This window comes from Coenobita brevimanus, chromosome 71, assembly GCF_032717465.1.
Source record: "Coenobita brevimanus isolate Jiangsu-jjx chromosome 71, ASM3271746v2, whole genome shotgun sequence".
In the NCBI taxonomy this organism is placed as follows: domain Eukaryota; kingdom Metazoa; phylum Arthropoda; class Malacostraca; order Decapoda; family Coenobitidae; genus Coenobita; species Coenobita brevimanus.
Genome location: NC_137024.1, coordinates 29,536,026 through 29,562,034, shown reverse-complemented (window position 1 = coordinate 29,562,034; position 26,009 = coordinate 29,536,026). Strand labels below are relative to the sequence as shown.

Below are 26,009 nucleotides of genomic sequence, written 5' to 3'. Positions count from 1 at the left end.
AGTGAATTTTTCCCTTTGAAAGTTGGGTTGAAACAGGGATGTGTCATGTCTCCATGGTTGTTCAATCTGTACATGGATGGAGTAATAAAAGAGGTACAAGGTAGGGTAGTGGATGTTGGAGTGGCCCTGGTGAGAGAGGATAATGTTTGGAAACTCCCTGTACTGTTGTTTGCAGATGATACTGTGTTGTTGAGTGAAGACGAAGGAGAGCTGCAAGGCTTGGTGGATGAGTTTGGGAGAGTGTGTAAGAAACAGAATCTAAAGGTGAATGTAAGGAAGAGTAAAGTGATGGTCTTTGAGAGAGGTGAAGTCAGTGAATGTACAGCGAGGTTGGATGGTGAGGAATTGGAAAATGTGAGTATGTTTACATACCTGGGTAGTGTGATGAGTAAGGATGGAGGTTTGGAGGGTGAAGTGCTTGAAAGGGTACAGCAGGGAAGAAAGGTTGCTGGTTCTTTGAAAGCAGTGATAAGAAACAGGGAAGTGAGCATGGAAGTGAAAAAGTTACTACATGACAGTATTGTGATACCAACTCTAACGTATGGAAGTGAAGCTTGGACGTTGTTGGAAGGATACAAGTCAAGAATGAGAGCAGTGCAAATGAGTTATTTAAGAGGAGCCTGTGGAGTCACATGGAGAGACAGGCTGACAAATGAGGATATAAAGGAGCGTTGTGGTGTGGATGTGGATGTGATAGGAAGCGTTATGAGGAACACACTGAGGTGGTTTGGCCATGTGGAGAGGATGGAGGGTGAAAGACTGACGAAGAGAGTGTATGTGAGTGAGGTGGAGGGGGGAAGAGGGAGGGGGAGGCTGAGGATGAGATGGAGGGATGGGGTGGAGAGGTATATGAGAGAGGGGGTGTGAGTTGGGAGCAGGGCAGTGAAATGGCGGGGGACAGGGCGACTTGGAGGCGATTTGTTTGTGGCCACCCCAAACGGGATTGAGGCATCTGGCATTAGATAGATAGACAGATCTGATATAGAGCATACTCTTATACATATGCTATATCATTGTGGTATATACAATACCACACATATCCAGGGCCACACAAACAATTCCATTTATAACATAACCTCCTCTTAAACACACCCCATATATGTAACGCATGATTGCAGTGTCCTGCAGGAGCTCACAATGCACACGGTAAGTTCATTTTGTTAAACATTATTTGTTATTTTATCCATAAAACATGGAAAAATAAACTAAAGAAATAAATCATGAGCATTTATTGGTGAACTGATGATTAGGAAAGAAGTGTTGTACAGTATAATTAACATGATTCCCTTGCTCAGCTGTGTATGGTCACAGCCCACCAACTTATTCCTTAAATTCGTTCTAAGATTAATTTATACATCATCTTAGAATGCATCTGCTCTGGCAGACAAGATAAAATCTAGCTGACAGAAATGAAGGTTTGGTTTGTTGGAGGACTGGAGTATGGCAGTCAGGCAAGGAATAAATTGGCAGGCAGTGGCCCTATACATAACTGTAAGCAAGGGAGTCCTGATAATTCTACTGTACAACACTTCTTTCCTAATCAGCAGTTCACCAATAAATGATCAATATTTATTTCTTTAGTTTATTTTTCCATGCAATTTGTACATATTTACTGTATTATCTGCAAAACAGATGAGTGGCAAGTGAAGGGTAGAGCGACGGTAGTCAGGTAAAGAATAAATTGGTGGGTGGTGTTCATCCGCATAACTGTGAGCAAGGGGGTTGTGATAATTCTACTGTACTGAACTATTTTCCAAATCATCAGTTCACCAATAAATGCTGAAGATTTGTTTCTTTACTTTATTTTTCAAAGCATTTATGAGTAACATTTAAAAGAATGGAGTTGCCAAGATACTGTAAGATATTGTAAATTCGTTGGAGTCGGTTCATTACGTAGAAAACCGTACAGGTATCACACATTTTCCGTCGATGAAGAGCATGCCTTTTTTTTTTTTTTTTTAACAGATTTATTTGTCTTGCCTTTCTCAACCCTCTACCCTAAAAACTTTTCCATGAGTAAATGATGAAAATTAAACAAAAGACAATACAGTAAAAACTCCTTAAGTCGACCCTGCAGCAGGCGGAATTTCCGGTAAGTCGAACTCTGACCGAGGTGTGACAATGTTTTTTCAAAGGGTTACGTTTTAGTTTCTTATATTCCAAGTGCTACATTTTAGATTATTATATTCCAAGTGTTACATTTTAATTTAACTGACTGCATAGTAATGTAAATAAGAGCAGAACTTTATGTAAATTAAGTGACTGTTGCATATCTCCACCTATGCAACCTCCTATCCTAGCCTAGCCTATGACATGCACCAAACTGTTTTTATTGTTTATTTTTATTGCTTTATAGACGCTTCTTAAGTTTTTTAGTGTTGATAAACAAGTAATCACACATAATTTGCAACTACTGGGGCGGGGGGATACAGTTCATTTTTTATTTTTTCAATTATTTATGGTTGGTCAAATAATTCAGTAAGACGAACTGCCCTAGATCCCCACACAGCTTGACTAATGAAGAGTTTACTGTACAGTACTGACACAGTAGAGTAATACAGTACAGTAGGTACAAATAGTACTCGAGCTCACAGTATGCGAATCTCATTGTATGCGAGGACCTATTTTTTATCAAATTTTAGTGTATTTTTTAATAGTACACGAACCGAACGTGTAATAGGAGAGACAGCGGTGAAGAGTGGCCCAAGTCCGGGGCTGAGAGCAGGAGACCACAGATGAACAGCCTGCACCACCAGTGATGGAGACTGGAGACTTGTCGATGATGGAGATCAGCCGGGTACTGTGTTCCCTAGATAAATTCAAGGAAGAATTCAAGGACAACGAACACTGTCAGTTGTGAGTGGAGGAAGCGATGACTTCAATGGACAGAACCTCCTGCTACTACACAGACAGCCACAACCAAGTTAACAGAAGGAAGCAAACCTTAATCACCCCACTACCTGTGGCCTCAAGAAAGTGAGGACTCACTCCCTTCAACATCAGAAGAGCCATTTCCTGGGGAGGATCAAGAGGATGATGTGATGTCTGAGGTGTCAGAAATAGACTTTGAAGGGTTTATGAACGAAGTGAGTGCATTAGCTAGTGAAAATGTTGAAAGTGCTGGTGACAAGAGTGGTGAGGAAGGGTGTGTCGGATGGTGCAGGAGGTGCACACTAGGTGCCACACCCTGCCTCGGATCCCCTTCTTACATCCATCAAGCCTGCTGTTCTCTTGGGTTAAGGAGAGCAGCCATATTCTCGTTGTTTTAGTTAAGCCATGTCCTTGTTCATTTAGTGAAGCAATGATCTTGTTGGTTTACTTGGAGGAGTGGCTGGTTAGGGTGGTTATGTCTATGTATGTGGGTGCTCACACCCAGGTAAGAGTGAATGGAGATTTGAGTGATGAGTTTTCCGTGAATGCTGGTGTGCATCAGGGGTCAGTCTTGAGTCCCATGTTGTTTATCATGGTACTTGAGGCCCTTTCATGTGACTAGAAACGGACTTCCGTGGGAGTTGTTGTATGCTGATGATTTGGTGTTGATTGCAGAGAACGAAAGGGAAGCGGAGGAAAGGTTTAGGAAGTGGAGAGATGGTAAGGGGCACAAGGGTTTAAGGGTAAATGCAGGTCAAACAAAAGTGATGATATCTAGGGTTGGTGGCAGTACTGTCAAAGACGAGGGAGAGTGGCCATGTGCAGTTTGCCACAGGGGTGTGGGAAGTAATTCCATCTTGTGCGGTGTGTGTGATAAATGGGTGCATAAGAGATGTAGTGGTATCAGAGGTAGACTGTGAGATAATGCTGATTTTATGTGTACGGCGTGTCGGGATGAGCAGGTGGAGACTGTCAGATGTGAAAGGATTGAACTTGCTGGTGAATCTCTTGAGTGTGTGGAAGAGTTTTGTTATTTGGGAGACATGTTGTGTGCTGGAGGTGGGGCTGGAGCTAGCTCTGTGGCTAGGGTGAGAAGTGGTTGGAAGAAGTTCAGGGAGCTCTTGCCTCTCCTGACATTGACAGGACTCTCCCTACGTGCTAAGGGGTCTTTGTATGCAGCATGTGTTAGGAGTGTAATGCTGTATGGTAGTGAGACCTGGGCAGTGAAGGAGGAAGCTATTCGCCGGCTCAGACGTACAGAAATGACAATGATTAGGTGGATGTGCAGTGCGTCCCTGCATCCAAGGCCTGGAGGGGATGGGTTTACGATGGAAGAGTTGAGAGGTAGGATGGGACTGGAGTGTATTGGTGTTGTGATGAGTAGAGGTAGATTGAGATGGTTTGGACATGTGGAGAGGATGGGGGATGATAATTGGGTGAGGAAGGTGAGAAGTGTTAATATTGGGGGTGGGGTTATGAGGGGTAGACCGAGAAAGACATGGGACGAGGTCATTAAGTGTAACCTCAGGGTTAAGGGACTGAACAGGGAGGCTGCAACGGATCGTGCAGCGTGGAGAGCCGCCATTAGGTGACCAAGGCTGACACATGCAAGCATGGTGGAGCCTTTAAAAACGAAAACGAAAACGAATATGTCTTAGACAGTTTCCCTGTACAGTACAATACTTAGGTATGAAAGGAGTCTCAAGGGTTACCGATGAGGGGGGGTGCCGCCCATATGTAATTTATTCCCATACGTTTATGTATTCATAGTACACGAATTCCTAGTAAGCGACCTCCTCTGCCGCCCATAAACTCGCATACTATGAGTACCTACTGTACCTAGTGTACTATGTACTCACCTTGTGCTAGCATTAATGGAGGGCATTGTACATCATGCAGTACAGTTCAGTGCACTTAATCCCATGAGGTGTAGCGGAAATAATAATCCCTCATTTATCCGCACGTGCAGTATCTGAACCTGTTTATCATCCAGATATTGAACCATGGCTCTATTAAATTATAATCTGAATTTACTTGCTATTATCTAGACGTAAAAGTTCCCGAGAACTTTGTCCAGCCAGCTGACATGTTCAAACATTCGGTATCATGGTTGCTGGGCTCGAGCTGTGAGCAGGAAATAGGCCGTAACCCACAACCAGAACTAGAATGTCTGTTCGCCTCTGTACTGAATGATCAAAGTTGCAAGCTTGTCTGATCACTCCCAGTGCGCCTCCAGCACCCGAGTAATACCAAATGAAACCCTCAAGCTGTGTCAAAACATCCGTATGCATCCCCACTGAATGTCCAAAGTCACGCGGCCACCGGGATGTCTTTCCCAACTGCCACCGAGCGCTGAACACAGATCACAAGCCACATGTACTTGTTCCGTGACAGGAGCCGTCCGACTCTCTACCAAAAGTCCAAAGTCGCCCGGTTACCAGGAGCAGTGTTTCTGAATGGCCACCTCGCATCTAACACAGACCACAAGCCATGAGTAATGTACGGTAAAAGCACCCGTCCACCTCGTGATAGAAAAGTGAAAATCCTGCCCACACCTTTGCTTCTCCCCCCATTTAGTTTCTCCTCCACATCCTCCCATGCTCCCCGCCTTGCTAGCCAGGCCTTCTGGCTCCCCCCTCACTCCCTCCCCTCCTTCACTCTGGAAGCACTGACCCGTGACTTTAAAAGTTTTTGACGATTTATTGGAATACTGTTGGTCACATCAAACATCTGCAACATCCATGAGAAAGCTCAAGAAACTCTGCATCTACGTATATGATTACCATATCTTCTGGCATATAACACACTTTCTTTTTTTTTTTTTTTTTAACCCCCCCAAAATGCTCTCAAAGTACAGTAGACCTTTTTTATCCGCGGAATTTGCATCCGCAGATTTAAGTTTCCGCAGATCAAATTTATTTTAATACTGTACTATACTTTGCAATTCCATATGAAATTGGCGTGCAACACACACTTCTGTCACTACAGTTAGCATACCTGCACCCACAGGCATTCCTGCCACTCCGCCAGTCTTATTGTAAACACCAGTCAGTTCGTTACTTATGTCGACGTCGCCCTTCTCGTGTTTACAACTCTACTGTATCTTCATTGTGTAAGTGAAAAATGGCTCCCAAGAAACAGTAAAGAATAAAAGCAATCCTTCTAAGGCAAAGAGAGAGTGTAAGGTGTCATCAATGACAGTGAAAAGGGTCAGACCAGACTCACAGCTTACCTACAGAGCCACCACACATCTCGTCACCTCACCACATGGGCACTGTAGGAACTGCACTACAATCATCGTTGTCATCATACAGCAATCATTGTCATCTATACAGCAATCATCATCGTCATACAGCAATCATCGTCATCTATACAGCAATCATCATCGTCATACAGCAATTGTCATCATTGTACAAAGGTTAGGAAGAGAACACACGGTCTTTTGGTGAGTGTTAATGTTATTTGTAATATTTTAAAGTATGTTTCTTATTTTTTCAGGGATGTGCTTAGTTTATGTGGAAATAATATGCCATTTTGTGATGGTGAATTGAGTATCCACGGAATCAGCCTTCCATGGGGGTCTTTGGAACCTAACCCCCCCGAATAGCAAAGATCTACTGTATGTCCTGTGCATTATACAACAAAGCTATATACCTATTTTAGTAGGGAAGGGATGGGCCACAATTGAACCCAGAAGTGGCTATGTCTTCCTAAAACTGATGAAAGCTTACCTTCGTATTATTTTTTATCCTTCATAGTCTTGTGGCTGTGTTTACACTAGGCCTGTACTATTATGTTATCATACAGTAAACAATTCATCAGTCTTTATCAGAGTACTGTAAGGGCAGTAGTACTTTTGCTTTTCACGTGACTGATGATGCTCTGAATGTACTGTTTACCACCAACTCCATGGACAGTGATGCCAAAAAGAAAACTTCAAAAGTGCTAAGCTCAACTTTAAAACATGCTAAACTATAGCACTACACTGCTACACCCATATCAGTTAGGAAATTCATCTCCTAAGCGGATTTGTCTGCTAAACTTAATATCATAAATAATGAAGTTACATAAGTATCTGTAAAGATGTAGCAATTTCCTTTGCTTTAAGTAAAGAGAACAGTGGAATATGACGTCAGAGTTATGGCAATTTTCGACAGGCTTGGTAACACTGCTGTTTGGTAGCTGGCGTGTTGGGCTAAAACAAGTGCCATATGGCGGTTGTTTTGAGTGGTTCACCATTTTTTCTCTCGGATTTCAGATTCTCCAGAGATATAGCATGAAACAATACAGGTATCAGTACATCTGAAATTAGAGTGCTGTAAAGAAACAAACTCCTTAAGAGCAACACAGTAAGTATCCAATGAAACATCATGGTAAGGTAGGTTGGAAGTCCTGCAACCTCATGTTCATGTTAGGCTAGGCCTAGACCTAGGTGTTTTCCAAATTTTCTCTTGATGACTGGGGTACGTGTTATGAGCCGAAGCATGCTTTACACTGGGAAATACGGTAATTCTTGCACGGTGCGGGCAAAATCTTAGACTAGGATGGTAGGAAGTTATTTGAAGGTAAGTTTTACTCCTGAACACCATTTATTCTCACTGCAGTTTGGTATTTTACTCATCAGTTCTCTGTGCTTTTATTGGTTTAATTTATAGTATAAACACAAGCAAAGACGAAGGTATACCATTTATACCAACATAATTAATTTCCGGGTGGGAACGTGGAATGTGAGAGGAGTGAATGATGAAGTGAAAGAGAGAGAGATTGTTCAGGTGCTTGAGGATGCAAAAGTGGATATATGTGGATTGACTGAAACTAAATGGGAAGGTGAAAGGGTGAGAGAATGGGAATATGGTTTAGGTATATGTGTGGGAGTTAATGAGAATGATAGGGCAAGAGAGGGAGTATGTCTGATGATAAGCAAGAAGTGGAAGGAGAATAAAAGAGAGTATGGATTGTATGGGTGAGGATGAATGTAGGTATCCAAGCGTGGGTGATTGTATGTGTGTATGCCCCGACAGAGGATCGAGTGGCAAGAGTGAAAGACGAGTTTTGGGCGAGTGTAGAAGCGTGTATGGACAAGTTTGAGAGGAGCGAGAGAGTGCTGTTGATTGGGGACATGAATGGCAAAGTTGGGAATGTACGAGTGGATGGAGAGGTTGGTCAGTGGGGTGTGCCAGCTGACGTAGATGGGAATGGAAGTGTTTTGGTGGACATCTGTGCTTGTATGGGGTTGGCAATAGCCAACACCTACTTTCGGTATAAGATGATCCACCGGTATACATGGAGAGTAATGAGGAGGATGGATGGTGAACTTGTTGAACGAAAGGCAATGATAGACTACGTGTGTGTGGATGAGCGAATGAGAAGACAAGTGTTGGATGCAAGAGTGTGGAGAGGGTGGGGGAATGGAGTCTCGGACCATCACTTAGTGATGGCCACGGTAAAGCTGCAAAGAAAGTGGCTGAGGAGACGAAGGGGAAGATAGGAGGAAGCAACTCCTGTGAGAAGAGTGGAGAAATTGCAAGATAGTGAGAAAATGACAGAGTATAAGAGCATAGTGGAAGAAGATTGGGAAGGTATGAGCTACAGCAGATGGCAGGGGTGGAAGACGTATGTAAGATATTCACGGAAGAGATAGGCGCAGAGTGTGAGGCGGTTTGTGGAGTGAGGAGGAGATGCAAGGGTGTGCAAGGGACAGCATGGTGGAATGATGAGGTGAAATGAGCTGTGGAACAAAAGAAGAAGGCATATAGTGAATGGTTAGCGAGTAGAGGTAGGGGAGAGGATGAGAGAGAGAAGAGAGAGGTATATGTGAGCAGGAGAAGGGAGGTTAAGAGACAGGTGAAGGAGAGTAAAAAGAAAGTGGGTGAAGAGTTTGGGAGGAATCTGAGTGTGAAATGGAGGGAAAGTAATAAATTGTTTTGGAAGGAGGTAAAGAAAGTAAGGCAGTGTGAAAGGGGAAATAGTAGGGGAGTGAAAGATAGGAATAATAGATTGTTGGTGGAGAAGAGAGAGAAACTGAGGAGATGGAAGGAGCACTTTGAGGATTTGTTGAATGTAGACAGTGAGAGCAGTGCGAGTATAAGCGGTTGGGGAATGGCTGGGAGAAGAAGAGATGAGAGGAGGGAAGAAGAGATCAGCAGGGCGGAAGTAGTGGACGCGATGAAGAAGATTAAGTTGTGAAAGGCCCCAGGAATTGATGGAGTGTGTGGTGAAATGCTTAGGTATGGGGGTGAGATTATTGTGAAGTGGATATGGAAGTTGTGTAGATTGGCTTGGGAAGAGGGAAGGGTTCCAGAGGACTGGAAATCAGGTATAATTGTTCCTTTGTACAAAGGAAAAGGGGAGAGAGAAGTATGTGGTAACCATAGGGGTATTTGCCTCCTTAGTGTGACTGGTAAAATATATGGTAGAATACTCATTGATAGGGTTAGGCATATGACAGAGGAGCTAGTTGGAGAAGAACAAGGGAGATTTAGGAAGGGAAAGGGTGTGTAGATCAGATATTTGTTCTAAGATGTTTAGTGGAGAAGTATCTAGAGAAGGGAAAGAAAGTGTATGCTGCCTTCATGGACTTGGAGAAAGCTTATGACAGAATAGATAGGCAAGGTATGTGGAAGGTATTAAGAATATATGGAGTGGAGGGGAAATTGTTGAGTGCTGTGAAGAGTATGTACGAGGGAGCTAGGGCTACGGTGCAAGTGGATGGTGAGCTGAGTGAGTTCTTTGATCTCAATGTGGGACTGAAACAGGGTTGTGTGATGTCTCCATGGCTGTTTAATATATACATGGATGGGGTTGTAAAGGAGGTGCAGGGTAGGGCAGTGGATGTGGGGGTGGCTCTAATGAATGAGGGTGAGATTTAGAAGCTTCCGGTGTTGCTGTTTGCTGATGATACAGTACTGTTGAGTGAAGATGAAGGTTTGGTGAATGAATTTGGGACAGTGTGTAGGAGGAGGAATCAGAAAGTTAATGTAAACAAAAGTAAAGTTATGGTGTTTGAGAGGAATGAAGTCACAGAGTGTGTAGTGAGGTTGGATGGTGAGGATATGGAGAATGTGAGTGCATTCAAGTACTTGGGTAGTGTGATGAGTAAGGATGGAACTTTGGGGGATGAAGTGCGTGAAAGGGTACAGCAGGGAAGGAAGGTTGTTGGTACACTGAAAGCAGTGATAAGAAATAGGGAGGTGATTATGCAACGTTGGGTCTGATTAGTACTTGGATGGGTGACCGCCTAGGAACACCAGATGCTGCTGGCATCCCTACGTGTCAAGTGGGTTGGTGGAGGATTAGTGCCCCTCCCTGTAAAAAACAGTTAACTCTAAGCCCTTGGCCACCCCGTTTGGGATACATGGCGTCTGGCAATGAATGAATGAATGAGTATGGAAGTTAAGAAGTCACTGCATGATAGTATTGTGATCCCTACCCTGACGTATGGAAGAGAGACATGAACCTTGCAAGAGGGGAACAAGTCAAGAGTGAGAGCAGTGGAAATGAGTTACTTGACAGGAGCATGTGGAGTGACGTGGAGGGACAGGTTGATGAATGAAGAAGTGAAGGAACGCTGTGGGGTGGATGTGGATGTGGTTGAGAAGATTAGGAGAAATACACTAAGAGGGTGTATGTAGGTGAGGTGGAGGGAGGGAGAGGGAGAGGTAGACCGAGGATGAGGTGGAGGGATGGAGTTGAGAGGTATATGAGGGAGGGGGGGGGGTGAGTTGGGGGGAGGGTACTCAAATGGTGGGTGACAGAGCGACTTGGAGGCGTTTTGTCTACAGCCACCCTTTGCGGGATTAGGGCGTCGGGCTATAGATAGACAGATAGATATTTTGCCATGATTTTTTTTTTTTTTTTTTTTTTTTTAAATGTGCTCTGGGAGCAGCTATCACTCAAAGATAACTGATTTTCCAACTGTCTTCAGGTTTTTTGTGAATTTCCATTGTTTCCTTGGAGTTTAGCATTAATATGGATATTCTTACATGTGTTTTTCATGTCTCAATATGGCAGAATGACCAAAAAACTGTTAAAATTTGGTGGGGTGTTGTACATGTAGGTAGGGTGTATTTTTGGATTTCTGAGTTTTTTGGCATGGTTTTCTTGGTGTTCAGCATTACTTTGGATATTCCTATGTGTGTTTTGATGTCTAAATATGGCAGACTGAACTGAAAACAGTGCCAAAATTAGGAGGGGTAGTGTACATACAGTAGTGTAATGTATAGGTAGGGTGTTTTTTGGTTTTCAGTTTTTTTATTTTTTTCATGGTTTTCTTCGTGTTAAAAATTATTTTTGATATTCCAATGTGTGTTTTGATGTTTAAATATACCTGAGTGACTGGAAAACACCGCCAAAGTAAGCTGAGGTACAGTACAAATAGGTGAGGTATAAGGTTGGAGGCTGAGTATTGGTAGGGTCTGGGTATAGTAAGGAGGATATTGTTCATTACCCATACACTGCCACTACCTGGACATCCTTTTGGATGTCGGATAATTGAGGGACTACTGTATGTGTACAGTAACCTAAGACTCACAATAGAGTACACGAAGCACTGAGAGGCCACATGTTTTGCAACAACAACAAGCAAGGAGTAGACTGTAGCACCAGTCGAGCAGGGCAGTACTCCCAAGGTGGGTGAAAAGCTGATGACAGGAAGACCTGGAGCTCCCATTTCATCAGCACTCGGGACTAGCACTTCACCTTCCCCCTTTGCTGAACAATTTTAGTGATTCAGTAACAGAGAGAGGAGGCTAGCATGCTCTCCAATACAAGTTTCTCTAACTGTCAACACCAAACTACATCCACATTACACACTACACTTCCTTTTCAAAATTAAAAACTAAAATGGCGCATATTAATGATGCCTCGGAGTCCTCAGGGGGGACGACCATAAATGCCCCCAGCATCTGCCCCACTCCCAGTGATGACTCTAAGAGCTGCCTGGAACCACTGCCTGACACTTCTTCTTCATTTCTGCAACATTCGTGGCCTTTCCTCAAACTCTCTCTCTGTTGAACACCACCTCTCCTCCGTTAAACCTCACCTTCTCTTTTTAACCGAAACTCAGCTGTCTGAGGCAACTGACAGCAAACCCTTTTCTGCATCCTCCTACTTTCTCTATACTCATTTCAAAGCCAAAGGTGGCTGTTGTGTATATGTACTCAACGACTTACCTTGTTTTCGTGGTCCTGAACTTGATTCTTCTGAATTCTCTATTCTCTGGCTTCAGCTCTCCTGTCATTCTCTTGACTAAATATATCTGCACTGTTTACTTATCCCCTAATTCTATCAAAAATTCTTCGACTATCTTACTTCTATGATAGAACACATTCTATCCATTTCTCCTTTCTCTGAAATCTCCATTCTAGAAGATTTCAATGTTCACCAACACCTTTGGCTCTCCTTTCACTGATCCACCTGGTGAAAAAGCCTACATCTTTTCTATCCTTAATGACGTAGAGCAGCTTGTACAGCACCCTACCCGTATCCCTGACCGCCTTGGAGAGAGCTCCATCATACATGACCTCTTCCTTACAACTAATCCTTCTGCTTAAGCTGTTAATACTTCCTCTCCATTGGGCTCCTCCGATCACAACCTTATTACCTTAACCTGTCCTATCGCTCCAGTACGGCCTGTGGACCCTCCAGGGAAACGTCGTCTGTGGCACTTTGGAGCTGGAGGCCCTCAGGCAGTACTTCTTTGATACTCCCTGGAATGATTATTGCTTCCATGGCCGGAAATCATCCGAGTATGTCTTGCGCATTACGGAGGTTATGCTCTTGGGCATGGAAGCATACATTCCTTTCTCATATCCTTTGACTAATGCAAGAATGCCTTGGTTTAATCACGCTTGTTCTAATGCTGTCTGCAACAAGGAGAGGGCCTAAAAAAGGTACCAGACCCAACCCACCCCTGAATCACATCCTTTGTATGTTTCTGCCTGGAACTGTGCTAAGTCTGTTCTTCGCTCTGCTAAATATAATTTCATCCGTACTAAATGCTTTCAACTCTCCAACTCGAATTCTTCCCGCTCCTTCAGGCACCTTGCCAAAAACCTTTCTAACAACTTTACCTCATCATCCTTCCCTCCTCCTTTCTACTATGATGGCTCTGCAACTATTTCTTCTACTGATAAAGCAGATCTCTTTGCTCAGACTTTCTCCTCCAATTCCACCTTAGACAATTCCGGTGCTGTTCCTCCATCACTTCCTCCCTCTGACTTCCTCATGGCTGCCATTAAAATTTCTTCAGCTGATGTATTTTCTGTGATCACTGACCTTGATACTCAAAAGGTATATGGGCCTGATGGGGTTCCTCCTGCTGCCCTCAAGAACTGTGCTTCTGTGTTTACACCCTGCCTAGGTAAACTCTTTCGCCTTTGTCTTTCAACTTGTACCTTTCCTTCTTGCTGGAAGTATGTTCTCATTCAGCCAGTCCCAAAGAAGGGTGACCATTCCCAACTCTCTAACTATCGTCCAATTGCTTTAACATCCTGTGTCTCAAAAGTTTTCGTGTTTATTCTTAACAGAAAAATTTTTAAAGCATCTTTCCTATTACAACCTTCTTTCTGATCGTCAGTATGGGTTCCATCAGGAATGCTCCACTAGCGATCTTCTCACCTACCTTTCACACTCCTGCTCATCCTCCTTTTGGGACTTTGGCGAAAGCTTTGCCATCACACTTGTTATCTCAAAGGCTTTAGATCGAGTCTGGCACACATCTTTAATTTCCAAACTGCCCTCTTATGGTTTCTATCCTTTTATCTGTGCCTTCATCTACAGCTTTCTTTCTGGTTGTTCTATAGCCACTGTTGTAGACGGCCACTGTTCTTCTCCTAGATCTATCAACAGTGGTGTTCCTAAGGCCTTTGTACTATCGCCAACTCTCTTCCTTTTATTCATCAATGACTTCTAAGCTGTACATCTAACCCTATCCACTCGCATGCTGATGATACCACCCGTCACCTATCCATCCGGTTCCCACAACATCCATCCTAGCAGTTACTTCAACAAACAAGGGATGAGGCTATGGCACACCTAACGTCTAACTTAGTTCGTATCTCTGACTGGGGTAAGAATAATTTTGTTGTTTTTAATGCATCAAAGACTCAGTTTTTACACCTATCAACCCGACAGAATCTTGCACAGGAGTACCCACTAATGTTTAATAATATCTAGCTTAATCCTGCATCATCCATGAACATGCTTGGGGTTTCATTCAGTCAGGATTTATCTTGGAAAGACCATATTATATCTCTCGTAAAATCTGCTTCCAAGAAATTAAGTATGCTAAGCCAACTCCGTACCTTCTTTACCCCTGCACAGTTGTTGACTTTATACATGGGTTTTATTTGTCCCTGTGTAGAGTACAACTCTCGTGTGGGAAGCCTCCCCACATACAGCTCTTCTCAATAGGGTGGGGTCCAAGGCTTTTCCTTTCATTAATTCTCCTCCTTTTACTAGCTCCCTTCAACCTCTGTCTCTTTGCCGCACTGTTGCCTCTATATCTCTTTTCTATCGCTACTTCCGTGGTCACTGTTCCTCTGAACTGCCTGCTTGCATCCCTCCACCTCTACGACGATTGCATAGCACCAGTCTAGCAACAAACTCTCATCCCTTTTCTGTCCAACTCTCTAATGCAAGAGTTAACTGTTACTCCCAGTCCTTGATTTATGCAACAGGTCAACTCTGGAACTGTCTCCCTTTGTCTGTATTTCCTGCTAGCTATGATCTCCGGTCTTTCAAACGCAGTGTGTCTAGGCATCTCGAAATGAACAGATCTTGAATTTGGCTCTCTTTTGTATTGTTTTTGTTTTTTTCTTGGATGGAATTGTTTGTGGGCTCCTGGCGTTGGTTCCTCCTTACTCGGATTTATTCTATCTGTCTATCTATTGCCAGACGCCTCAATCCCATTTGGGGTGGCCACAAACAAATCGCCTCCAAGTCGCCCTGTCCCCCGCCATTTCACTGCCCTGCTCCCAACTCACACCCCCCTCTCTCATATACCTCTCCACCCCATCCCTCCATCTCATCCTCGGCCTCCCCCTCCCTCTTCCCCCCTCCACCTCACTCACATACACTCTCTTCGTCAGTCTTTCACCCTCCATCCTCTCCACATGGCCAAACCACCTCAGTGTGTTCCTCATAATGCTTCCTATCACATCCACAGCCACACCACAACGCTCCTTTATATCCTCATTCGTCAGCCTGTCTCTCCACGTGACTCCACAGGCTCCTCTTAAATAACTCATTTCCACTGCTCTCACTCTTGACTTGTGTCCTTCCAACAATGTCCAAGCTTCACTTCCGTATGTTAGAGTTGGTATCACAATACTGTCATGTAGTAACTTTTTCACTTCCATGCTCACTTCCCTGTTTCTTATCACTGCTTTCAAGGAACCAGCAACCTTTCTTCCCTGCTGTACCCTTTCAAGCACTTCACCCTCCAAACCTCCATCCTTACTCATCACACTACCCAAATACTTAAACGTACTCACATTTTCCAGTTCCTCACCATCTAACCTCGCTGTACATTCACTAACTTCACCTCTCTCAAAGACAATCACTTTACTCTTCCCTACATTCACCTTTAGGTTCCGTTTCTTACACACTCTCTCAAACTCATCCACCAAGCCTTGCAGCTCCCCTTCGTCTTCATTCAACAACACAGTATCATCTGCAAACAATAGTACAGGGAGTTTCCAAACACTATCCTCTCTCACCAGGGCCACTCCAACATCCACTACCCTACCTTGTACCTCTTTTATTACCCCATCCATGTACAGATTGAACAACCATGGAGACATGACACATCCCTGTTTCAAACCAACTTTCAAAGAGAAAAATTCACTTAGTTCACCATCCACACGCATTGCAGCCTTCGCACCATCGTACATACTCTTCACAGCATTCAACAACTTCCCATCTACTCCATATATTCTTAACACTTTCCACAATCCTTGTCTATCCACCCTGTCATATGCTTTCTCCAAATCCATGAAAGCCGCATACAACTTCTTTCCCTTCTCTAGAAACTTTTCCACTAAAGATCTAAGAATGAATATCTGATCTACACAACCTCTTCCCTTCCTAAAGCCTCCCTGTTCTTCCCCAACTAATTTCTCTGTTCTTTCTCTAACTCTGTCTATAAGTATCCTACCATACACTTTTCCTATTATACTAAGAAGACAAATGCCCCTATGATTACCACACACTTCTTTTTCCCCTTTTCCTTTGTACAAGGGAATAATTATACCTGACATTATTATTATTATTTAAAAAAAAAAAAAAAAAAAAAAAGGGCACGGGAGGCCACAGAGTAAGTCTTCGCACCAGGGTTTTGCCATCGCATGGTCACAAGAGCAGAGTGCATAGACACATCTTCACTGAACGAGATCCATGAGCGATAGAGTGTAAGCTCAGCGTGCTTGGGGCCGCTCCTGCAACAAATTCTAATTGGCTGGCATGCTGCGGGCGCTCTCACTGGCTGGCATGTTGCTGGGTTTTTCCCAGTCGCCAGTTGGCTACCACATACGAGCAGTTGATATGCTTCACATCCCGATATTGCACAGAACCGTCTGGTTACTTCCTGTTTTGGTGCATAATTTTGCTGGATACTGCTTTAACAGACCCAGGCTAACAGCGCCAGATATTGTGACAATGGATAATTGAGAGTTTACTGTACTGCAAGATAAATAATATGGAACTTACATGAGACAGAAATGACGTGTTTGGGTGAATGGCTGGTTGACACTCAACACTTGCCGTAACCCTACAATGAGACAGGCATGATTTCCAAGTGTGTGTGATTGTCTGAATATTTATCCTCCTATCTTAATGTTTTAGTTGTACTCTCGGGGGCTCTTGTTAGTTTTTAAATGTTGATTTAATTTAAGCATGACATGAAAACCTGTGAAATTTAAAAACTAACTGGGACCCCTGAGAGTACACACCATGAGTGATGAATAAATGTTCAGACACTCACATACACTTGGTAACCGTCCTGCCACATCCCAAGGTCATGGTAAGTGTCAACTCCCAATCACCTAAGTGTACCATTTTCTGTGCCTCATGTAAGTTTTTTTTTTTTTTTTTATGCGAGGAAGAAGGAACCAAAGGCCATGAGCCCGCAGTAACAGTTCCCTCCAAGAGAAAAACAAAATACAATATAGAGCCAAATTCAAGATCCGATCATTTTGAGATGCCTGGACACACTGCGTTTGAAAGACTGGAGATCATAGGCAGCAGGAAATACAGACAGAGGGAGACAGTTCCAGAGCTGACCTGTTGCATAAATGAAAGACTGGGAGTAACGGTTAACTCTTGCATTAGAGAGTTGGACAGAAAAAGGATGAGAGTTTGCTGCCAGACGGGTGCTATGCGCCCGTCGTAGAGGTGGAGGAATGCAAGCAGACAGTTCAGAGGAGCAGTGACCATTAAAGTAGCGATAGAAAAGAGATAAAGATGCAACAGTGCGGCGAAGAGACAGAGGTTGAAGGGAGTCAGTAAGAGGAGGAGAGTTAATGAGACGAAAAGCCTTTGACTCCACCCTATTGAGAAGAGCTGTATGTGGGGAGCCTCCCCACACATGAGAGTTGTACTCCACACAGGGGCGGATAAAACCCCTGTATAGAGTCAACAATTGTGCAGGGGTAAAGAAAGAGCAGAGTCGGCTTAGCACACCCAATCTCTTGGAAGCAGATTTTACAAGAGATGTAATATGATCTTTCCAAGATAAGTCCCGAGTAAATGAAACCCCAAGCATGTTCAAGGATGATGCAGGATTAAGCTGAATATTATTAAACATTAGTGGGTATACCTGTGGAAGATTTTGTCGGGTTGATAGGTGTAAGAACTGAGTCTTAGATGCATTAAAAACAACCATATTATTTTTACCCCAGTCAGAGATATGAGCCAAATCAGACATTAGGTGTGCCACAGCCTCATCCCTTGCTTGTTGAAGTAACTGTTGAGATGGGCGTTGCGGGAACCGAATGGAAAGGTGAAGGGTGGAGTCGTCAGCGTATGAGTGGATAGGGTTAGATGTACAGCTTAGAAGATCATTGATGAATAAAAGGAAGAGAGTTGGTGATAGGACAGAGCCCTGAGGAACACCACTGTTGATAGATCTAGGAGAAGAACGATGGCCGTCTACAACAGTGGCTATAGAACGACCAGAAAGGAAGCTAGCGATGAAGGCACAGATAGAAGGATAGAAACCGTAGGAGGGCAGTTTGGAAATTAAAGATTTATGCCAGACTCGATCGAAAGCCTTTGAGATGTCAAGTGCAATGGCAAAGCTTTCGCCAAAGTCCCGCAAGGAGGATGACCAGGAGTCTGAAAGGTAGGTGAGAAGATCACCAGTGGAGCGTCCCTGACGGAACCCATACTGACGATCAGAAAGAAGGTTGTGATAGGAAAGATGCCTTAAAATTTTTCTATTATGAATTGACTCAAAAATTTTTGAAATACAGGACGTTAAAGCAATTGGACGATAGCTGGAGGGTTGGGAGTGGTCACCCTTCTTTGGGACTGGCTGAATGAGAGCAAACTTCCAGCAAAGAAGGAAAGGTACAATTTGACAGACAAAGGCGAAAGAGTTTGCCTAGGCAGGGTGTAAGCACAGAAGCACAGTTCTTGAGAACAACAGGAGGGACCCCATCAGGCCCATATGCCTTGTTAGTACTGAGGCCAGTGATGGCAGAAAATACATCAACTGAAGAAATTTTAATGTCAGCCATGATGAAGTCAGAGGGGGGAAGTGATGGAGGAACAGCACCGGAATCGTCTGAGGTAGAATTGGAGGAGAAAGTCTGTGCGAAGAGATCTGCTTTATCAGTAGAAGAAATAGCTACAGAACCATCAGAGTAGAAAAGAGGAGGGAAGGATGATGAGGTAAAGTTGTCAGAAAGACTTTTGGCAAGATGCCAGAAGGAGCGGGAAGAATTCGAGTCGGAGAGTTGAGAGCATTTAGTATGGATGAAATTATTTTTAGTAGAGCGAAAAACAGACTTAGCATGATTCTGGGCAGAAACGTAAAGATGATGTGATTCAGGGGTGGGTTGGCTCCGGTACCTTTTGTAGGCCCTCTCCTTGTTGCGGACAGCATTAGAACAAGCGTGATTAAACCAAGGCTTTCTCGCATTAGTCAAAGGATATGAGAAAGGAATGTATGCTTCCATGCCTGAGAGAATAACCTCCGTAATGCGCAAGGCACACTCAGATGGCTCACGGCCATGGAAGCAATAATCATTCCAGGGAAAATCAAAGAAGTACTGCCTGAGGGCCTCCCAGTCCGCGGCTCCAAAATGCCACAGACGACGTTTCACTGGAGGGTCCACAGGCCGTACCGGAGTGATAGGACAGGTTAAGGTGATAAGTTTGTGATCGGAGGAGCCCAACGGAGAGAAAAGATTAACAGAGTAAGCAGAAGGATTAGTTGTGAGGAAGAGGTCAAGTATGTTGGAGCTCTCTCCAAGGCGGTCAGGGATACGGGTAGGGTGCTGTACAAGCTGCTCTAGGTCATTAAGGATAGAAAAGATGTAGGCTTGTTCACCAGGTGGATCCGTGAAAGGAGAGGAGAGCCAAAGGTGGTGGTGAACATTGAAATCTCCAAGAATGGAGAATTCAGAGAAAGGAGAAATGGATAGAATGTGTTCCATCGTAGAAGTAAGATAGTCGAAGAATTTTTGATAGTCAGTAGAATTAGGGGATAAGTAAACAGCACAGATATATTTAGTCAGAGAATGACAGGAAAGCCGAAGCCAGAGTGTGGAGAATTCAGAAGAATCAAGTTCAGGAACACGAGAGCAAGATAAGTCGTTGCGTATATATACACAACAGCCACCTTTGGCTTTGAAATGAGTATAGAGAAAGTAGGAGGATACAGAAAAGGGTTTGCTGTCAGTTGCCTCAGACAGCTGAGTCTCCGTTAGAAAAAGAAGGTGAGGTTTAGAGGAGGAGAGGTGGTGCTCAACAGAGCGAAAGTTAGAGGAAAGGCCGTGAATGTTGCAGAAATGAAGAAGAAGAGAGTCAGACCGTGGTTCCACGCACCTTGAGTCGTCACCGGGAGACGGGCAGATGGTGGGGGCATTTATGGTCCCCCCCCCTGGGGACTCAGAGGCTTGATAAGACGACGCCATTTTGGTAAATTTTGAATAGGAAGTGTAGTGTGTACTGTGCATGTAGTTTGGTGAAGATAGTTAGAGAAATTTGTACTGGAGAGCATGCTGGCCTACTCTCTGTGTAACTGAGACACTGAAAAAGTTCAGCAAAGGGGGATGGTCAGGAACTAGTCCTGAGGGCTGATGAAACGGGAGCTCCAGCACTCCCTGTCATCAGCTTTCCATCCACCTCGGGAGTGCTGCCCTGCTCGACTGGTGCTACAGTCTATCTTAATTCTCCTGCAGTACTGTATTTTTGCTTACTGCTATCTCACTTTACCTGTTTTTTGCTAGTTGGGTGTTAGATTTCCCTAATACAAAGAAAAATGTCTGAATGTGAGGGAAATTACGCAAAAAAATCCGACTGGAAGATTGCCGGAACCAAATTAGCTTTCTCCATAAGAAGTCCAGTTTAAAATTGGACAGCTTAAATTTAGCAAGGTTACTAAAAAAAAAAAAAAAAAAAAAAAAAAAAAAAAAAAAAAGGGGGGGGGGGGGATATAAATGCCCTGCTGTATAATGGAGGAGTACACTTCGGGAGACATTTCTAAGATGGAACTTTTAGTATTATTCTTAGTTCTAGTAAAGAAAAGGCTGAGTGCAACCACTTTCCACAAGCATCTTACTTTTGCTGTTATCTAAAATACTTGAAATGAGTTTGAGTTGTCCACGGAAAAAAAACAGGCCTGTCACGGTCATCTCTAGATGCATTTTCTTTGGTTCAAATACACAGTAATTAGCCCGAACCAAAAAATTATTTCACTGCTGTGCTAATGTCAGCCTTAGCTCTTTCTGTAGGCAGCTTAACAATAGGGGCCCCAGATCTTGCTTCCTTAGAGTTATTAACTGGAACAGACTTCAATGTCCTCTCCACATCTCCAGCAGCTGCAAACAACCTAGCCTATCAAGAAAGAAACCTGTACTTAACACAGGAAGAATCATCCAATATATTACCACTGTGCTGGGAATCAAACTCAGGACTCAGGTGAGAGACAGGCAGCATACCACTACACCACAACCAGGTAAAAGTTATCTCACATTGTCACAATCTTGTAACCAATGTCCCTCCACCCCGACTGTGGGCCTGAAGAGGATGAGATAACCCCCTGGCAATGTGAGTTAACTTTTACCTGGTCATGGTGTAGTGGTATGCTGCTTGGCTCTTACCTGAGAGTCCCAGGTTTGATTCCCAGCACAGTGGTAATATACTGGATGGAAGAACCTAGCCTATCATTCTCAGTGCCATCTTTTGGTTTCAATGTCATGACTCAGATTGGTGATGATATCATCCCTTTCCTTCTGCAGCTCCCTCAATTCTTGTTTCAAGGTGTCAGCAAATGATATCAATGGTTCATGGGGAGCTGCCTCAGTAATACTGATCCTATCTTCCACAGCTTTCAGCCTCAACAGTATCTCAGCCATAAAAATGTCAAGAGCACCTCTCGAAAGTGCTTTGTCCCTCTTCACCTCTCAGTCTCAATACTCTCTTTGGCAGTACCCATATCACAGCTACCACTGTACTGTCGGATACTAGGCTGTCTCTTTGATGTGAAAGTGTAATCATCATCCTCAAGGTCTACACATGTGATGTGATGCCAATTACAGTAATGCCAACAGCTCAGCACCATGGCTGACTTTGCAATGACTTTCTGCATTCCAGGCATTGAGTCTTTAGAGCCATATCTAGCCCAGTGAGTTGCCTAGCTAATCCCAGGCAGCACTAATGTTGAAATAAACAGACAACAGAAGGAAAGGAGACAAAAAAAAAAAAAAAAAGAATAAAAGAAAACAAGAAAAACTGCTTGATATCAAGCAGCGCCCTTCTTGTTAGTTCCAACTGCACAGACATTAAATGTACTAATCATGCACAACATGTGAAGGTGAGGATAAGCTACCCTACCACTTATGGATAAGAATAAGGATAGTTGTTAACATAGTAACTTTTCTCAATAACAAATGGCAAAACAGATGGTCAGGCTTCATGCAACAGCACCCATCAATGGTTACAATACCGCCACTGTCAAACCTGAGGTAAAAAAGCAGCAAACAGAAAAAGTGGATGGGCAGGTCACTAACCTGGGGTGCCTGAGGTGAGTCTGGCCCAGTGCCACTGAGAGCTTTTTCGGCAGTTTCCAGGTTCATCTGGTGAGCACGGTCCTCGTATGCCTTGCGGTCAGTCTCGGTCAGCCGCTTCCACTCAATGCCAACCAACCGAGAGATTTCACCAAAGTTGGCAGTGGGGTTCCTGAGAGTGATGCTTTTGCGGATCTCAGCAGCAAAGAGGATGTAGCCTGTCATCTGTTTTTTTCCCGTCATCTGCTGGAACTGCTTTTGCTGTGGTATGAAAGATGGGCAAGGCTGACATAATGCTACATATAAAGTTAATATTAGTAAGGGTAATGCTTCATCTTTGGGTGATGTCCAAATCTAAGCATAGCTAAATGAACTGGATCAGCTCTATTTAAGAATGTCTCAGAAGAGTGAATGTCAGGAGAGGGGCTTGTAGTATAGTGTTCAGATGGTGCTGTATAGCTCTGCTCATGAAGGGAATATATTGGTGTTTCTTCACTTCTTGTGAGGGAATTTTTGTTCAAGAAAGTAAACGGAACCTTGCTCTACAGCTTGCCACCTCATTTCAATACAAAAGACTGGATTAAGATGACGAGAACATTACTGTCAGCATACTTCAAGAGATGTTTCAATTAATTTATTAAAAGAAACACAATAATTGTATCATCCTGTAAATTTATAAAAAAATATGCAGATCAACCCGAATGAATCAATATGCTTCAGAAACCTGTACCAGTGATGGCACTCACCACCCACTCACTCAATGTAGTTCAGCTCTCAGGTGACTGCAGTTTCCTCTCTTTCTTTCTTTCTTTTTTTCTTCCTTCCTCTGGTCTTTCTTTCCTTCAGTCTTTCCTCTTCCTTTGTCTATGGGTGAGTCTACACTGAGTGACAAGCCAAATGGTTTCCTGTACACTAAGGAAACCATTTACTACACTGGGTGATAACCATATAACCAAATTATGGCACCTGGTGGTCTGGTGGGTAATTACGGTACTCCAGCTGGATTGAGCCCGTGTAGGTTTATATTCAAGGGGTGGTTGGGGTTTACTGCTCTTGTAATGTCACTCAGGGATTTGTGAGGCTGGTCACTCTCATCTTAAATGTCAAGACCAACCTGCCTTGCCCCAAGCTCCTGCGCTCCTCATGGGGCCACACAGGATTAACCCGCCCTGTGCTGGCGATGTACATGTATGCTGGCAATTTGATATATTTGCCAAAATTCGAAAATTCAAATTAGGTGCCAAAAAATTGGCTGGGATATTCCTGTGCCTCTCTAGGCCTCACCCACCAGGGATATGAGTCATATATACTCAACATGTGTGTCCTTGGCTCGAATAGCATAGCTACCGATGAAGAAAATGCAAAGCTCCTGCCTCCCCTCACTCTGTCGCAGCAGTGGGAGTGAAGTCTATGGGCGTTAATCCGAAGTTTTCAGCCGCCTGCTCAGGAAGAATTGACCTCAAAATCGACCTAAATGGCTTCTGTGAGTACATTTATGGTTGTCCTCCATGTTTTCTCATCACTTCTAACCTAAAAAAAAAAAAAAAAAAAAAAAAAAAAAAAAAAAAGGGGGGGGGCTATTGGCTGACACCATGGCTCCAAAGTCTGCCAGCATGTGGCGGGTTTAAAGATGATGATGATGATGATGATGATGATGATGATTTCATTAATATAAATAAATACACACCAAGTCTAAATTTGAAGTCCATGACAGTGCCACTGTTAGACAACTTCGTAATCTGACCTAAATGCGCAGACCTGGGACACAGACTAATCAACTGAATATACCTGAGTGGATTTTAGGTCCAACACACATCTGATATTATGTAACTGGCTTAGCTGTGTAGGCACTTACAGTGTGACATCATTTGCTGTACACTGTGGTGTATAATACAAAAGGATGCACATATATTTTTAAGGTCAAACATGCCCTATAATGGTAAGAAAGTTCAGAAAGTTAGTCAACACGAACTACTGGAATGGGCTGCTGTTGAGAGCAGTCTGATAATTGAGCAACTTCCTCAGTCAATAAAGTGTCAAACTATGCTTCTCTCTCTATTAAGTGGTTGCTCAGCCATCCTTTGTAATGTACAGTGGAATCTCCTAACTTGTGGCATTATGAGACTGGGCACACGCCGCAATCTGAGAATTCTGCAGTGAGAAATAACAAATCCTATGGGGAAAAGCTACTCATGAGTCTGTCATCTCAGAGATGTTTCCCCCCTTACCCCAAAACCTACAATCGTGGTCATAAATAATCACCTATCCTCCGATGCACCGTGCCTCAGACTGGCTCCTTTGTGTGCGGCAAGTCATGGTGGAGAGGGATGGGCTGAGGGAGGGGCCAAAGAGAGAAGGAAAGGTGGGTGGGGGGACAAGCGATGATGCGGGGGTGGAGTGAGGGAGGGGAGGGAGGGGTAGGTAGGGGAGGGAAAATGAAATGCAAAGTGGTGGTCACATCATTTGTCTATTTTCCTTCATTCAGGGCATGTTGAAAAGGAGTTAATATTTGGTAGATGATGCTGCATTACAGCTTGTATAGCAGCATCAGATAACAAGCTTTAGATAGGTGGTGATATCAAGAGCTGGCTTGTGAGAGATCAAACATCAGTGCACAGCCATAAGTTTCCAGCACAACACACTATTGCCTTGTCCACCAATTTGTAACTAGTTGTTTTTTGTCAGAGGAAAATATCATTTCGAGGTGATGAGAGGGTGTTGTGGATGTTGGACGGCCATTCAAACCCATACCGGCATCAAGCCCAAGCAACACAATATGAGAGTTACTGTTATTATACCCACCCATGTGCACAGACATCAAATTTATTTACCTTTTATGCATAATTACCATATAACCAAACCATATGTGCTCCCTACGTGTCAAGTGGGTTGGTGGAGGGTTAGTGCCCCTCCCTGTAAAACAAATAACTCAAGAGTCAAATGGCCACCCCATATGGGATTATAGAGTCTGGCAATAGATAGATAGATAGATAGACTTTGCTAGACGGGAACAAGTCAAGAGTGTGAGCAGTGGAAACGAGTTACCTGAGACGAGCATGTGGAGTGACAGAGAGGGACAGGTTGACAAATGAAGAAGTGAAACAACATCATGGGGTGGATGTGGATGTGGTTGAGAAAATTAAGAAACGTACACTGAGGTGGTTTGGCCACGTGGAGAGAATGGAGAATGAATGATTACAAGGGTGTATGTAGGTGAAGTGGAGGGACGGAGAGGGAGGGGGAGACTGAGGATGAAGTGGAAGGATGGAGCTGAGAGGTATATGAGGGAGGGGGGAGTGAGTTGGGGGGAGGGCAGTCAAATGGTGGGTGACAGAGTGACTTGGGGGTGTTTTGTCTGTGGCCACCCTATGCGGGATTAGGGCATCAGGCTATAGATAGATAGACAGACAGATAGACTTTAAATAGCCTTTTAATATAGAGATGTCATAAAATAGTTGACATGATGGTGACTGTATAGAGGGAGTGTATATCGAGAGGATGATCATATTTACTGTGGACACAGCCACATCAAGGGTTGCATATGATATTTAGTTCCAAAAATCATTTACATCTGAGGGTAGAGGATGTTCCTTAAACAAACATTACGGAAGTCAAAGCCATCCAGATTCCTTTCTGCATCCAAAGTCAAATACACGGATAAACACAAATATCTGGCTTCACACTATTGTCTGATTTGTCACGTCAGTATATTTCTCTCACGAGCCAGCCCTTGATATCACTACTCTAATGCCTGTTATCTAATGCCGCTATACAAGGTGTAATGCAGCATTACCTACCAAATAATAGCTCCTTTATATCATGTCCTGAATGAAAGAAAATAGACATAATGTGATCACCACTTTGCATTTCATTCTCCCTCCTCGATCTACCCTCCCTTCCCTTCCT

The 26,009-nt window shown here is 43.6% G+C and overlaps 1 protein-coding gene across 1 annotated transcript in view; it reads right to left on the bottom strand.

Annotated features, from left to right (window-relative positions):
* The window catches only part of polybromo (protein), a 740,816-nt gene that overhangs the window by 160,628 nt on the left and 554,179 nt on the right, over positions 1–26,009 (bottom strand). The window contains exon 27 of the mRNA XM_080277986.1: positions 22,107–22,364. Coding sequence (XP_080134112.1) covers positions 22,107–22,364 — 258 coding nt within the window. The remainder of the gene's footprint in view (positions 1–22,106; positions 22,365–26,009) is intronic.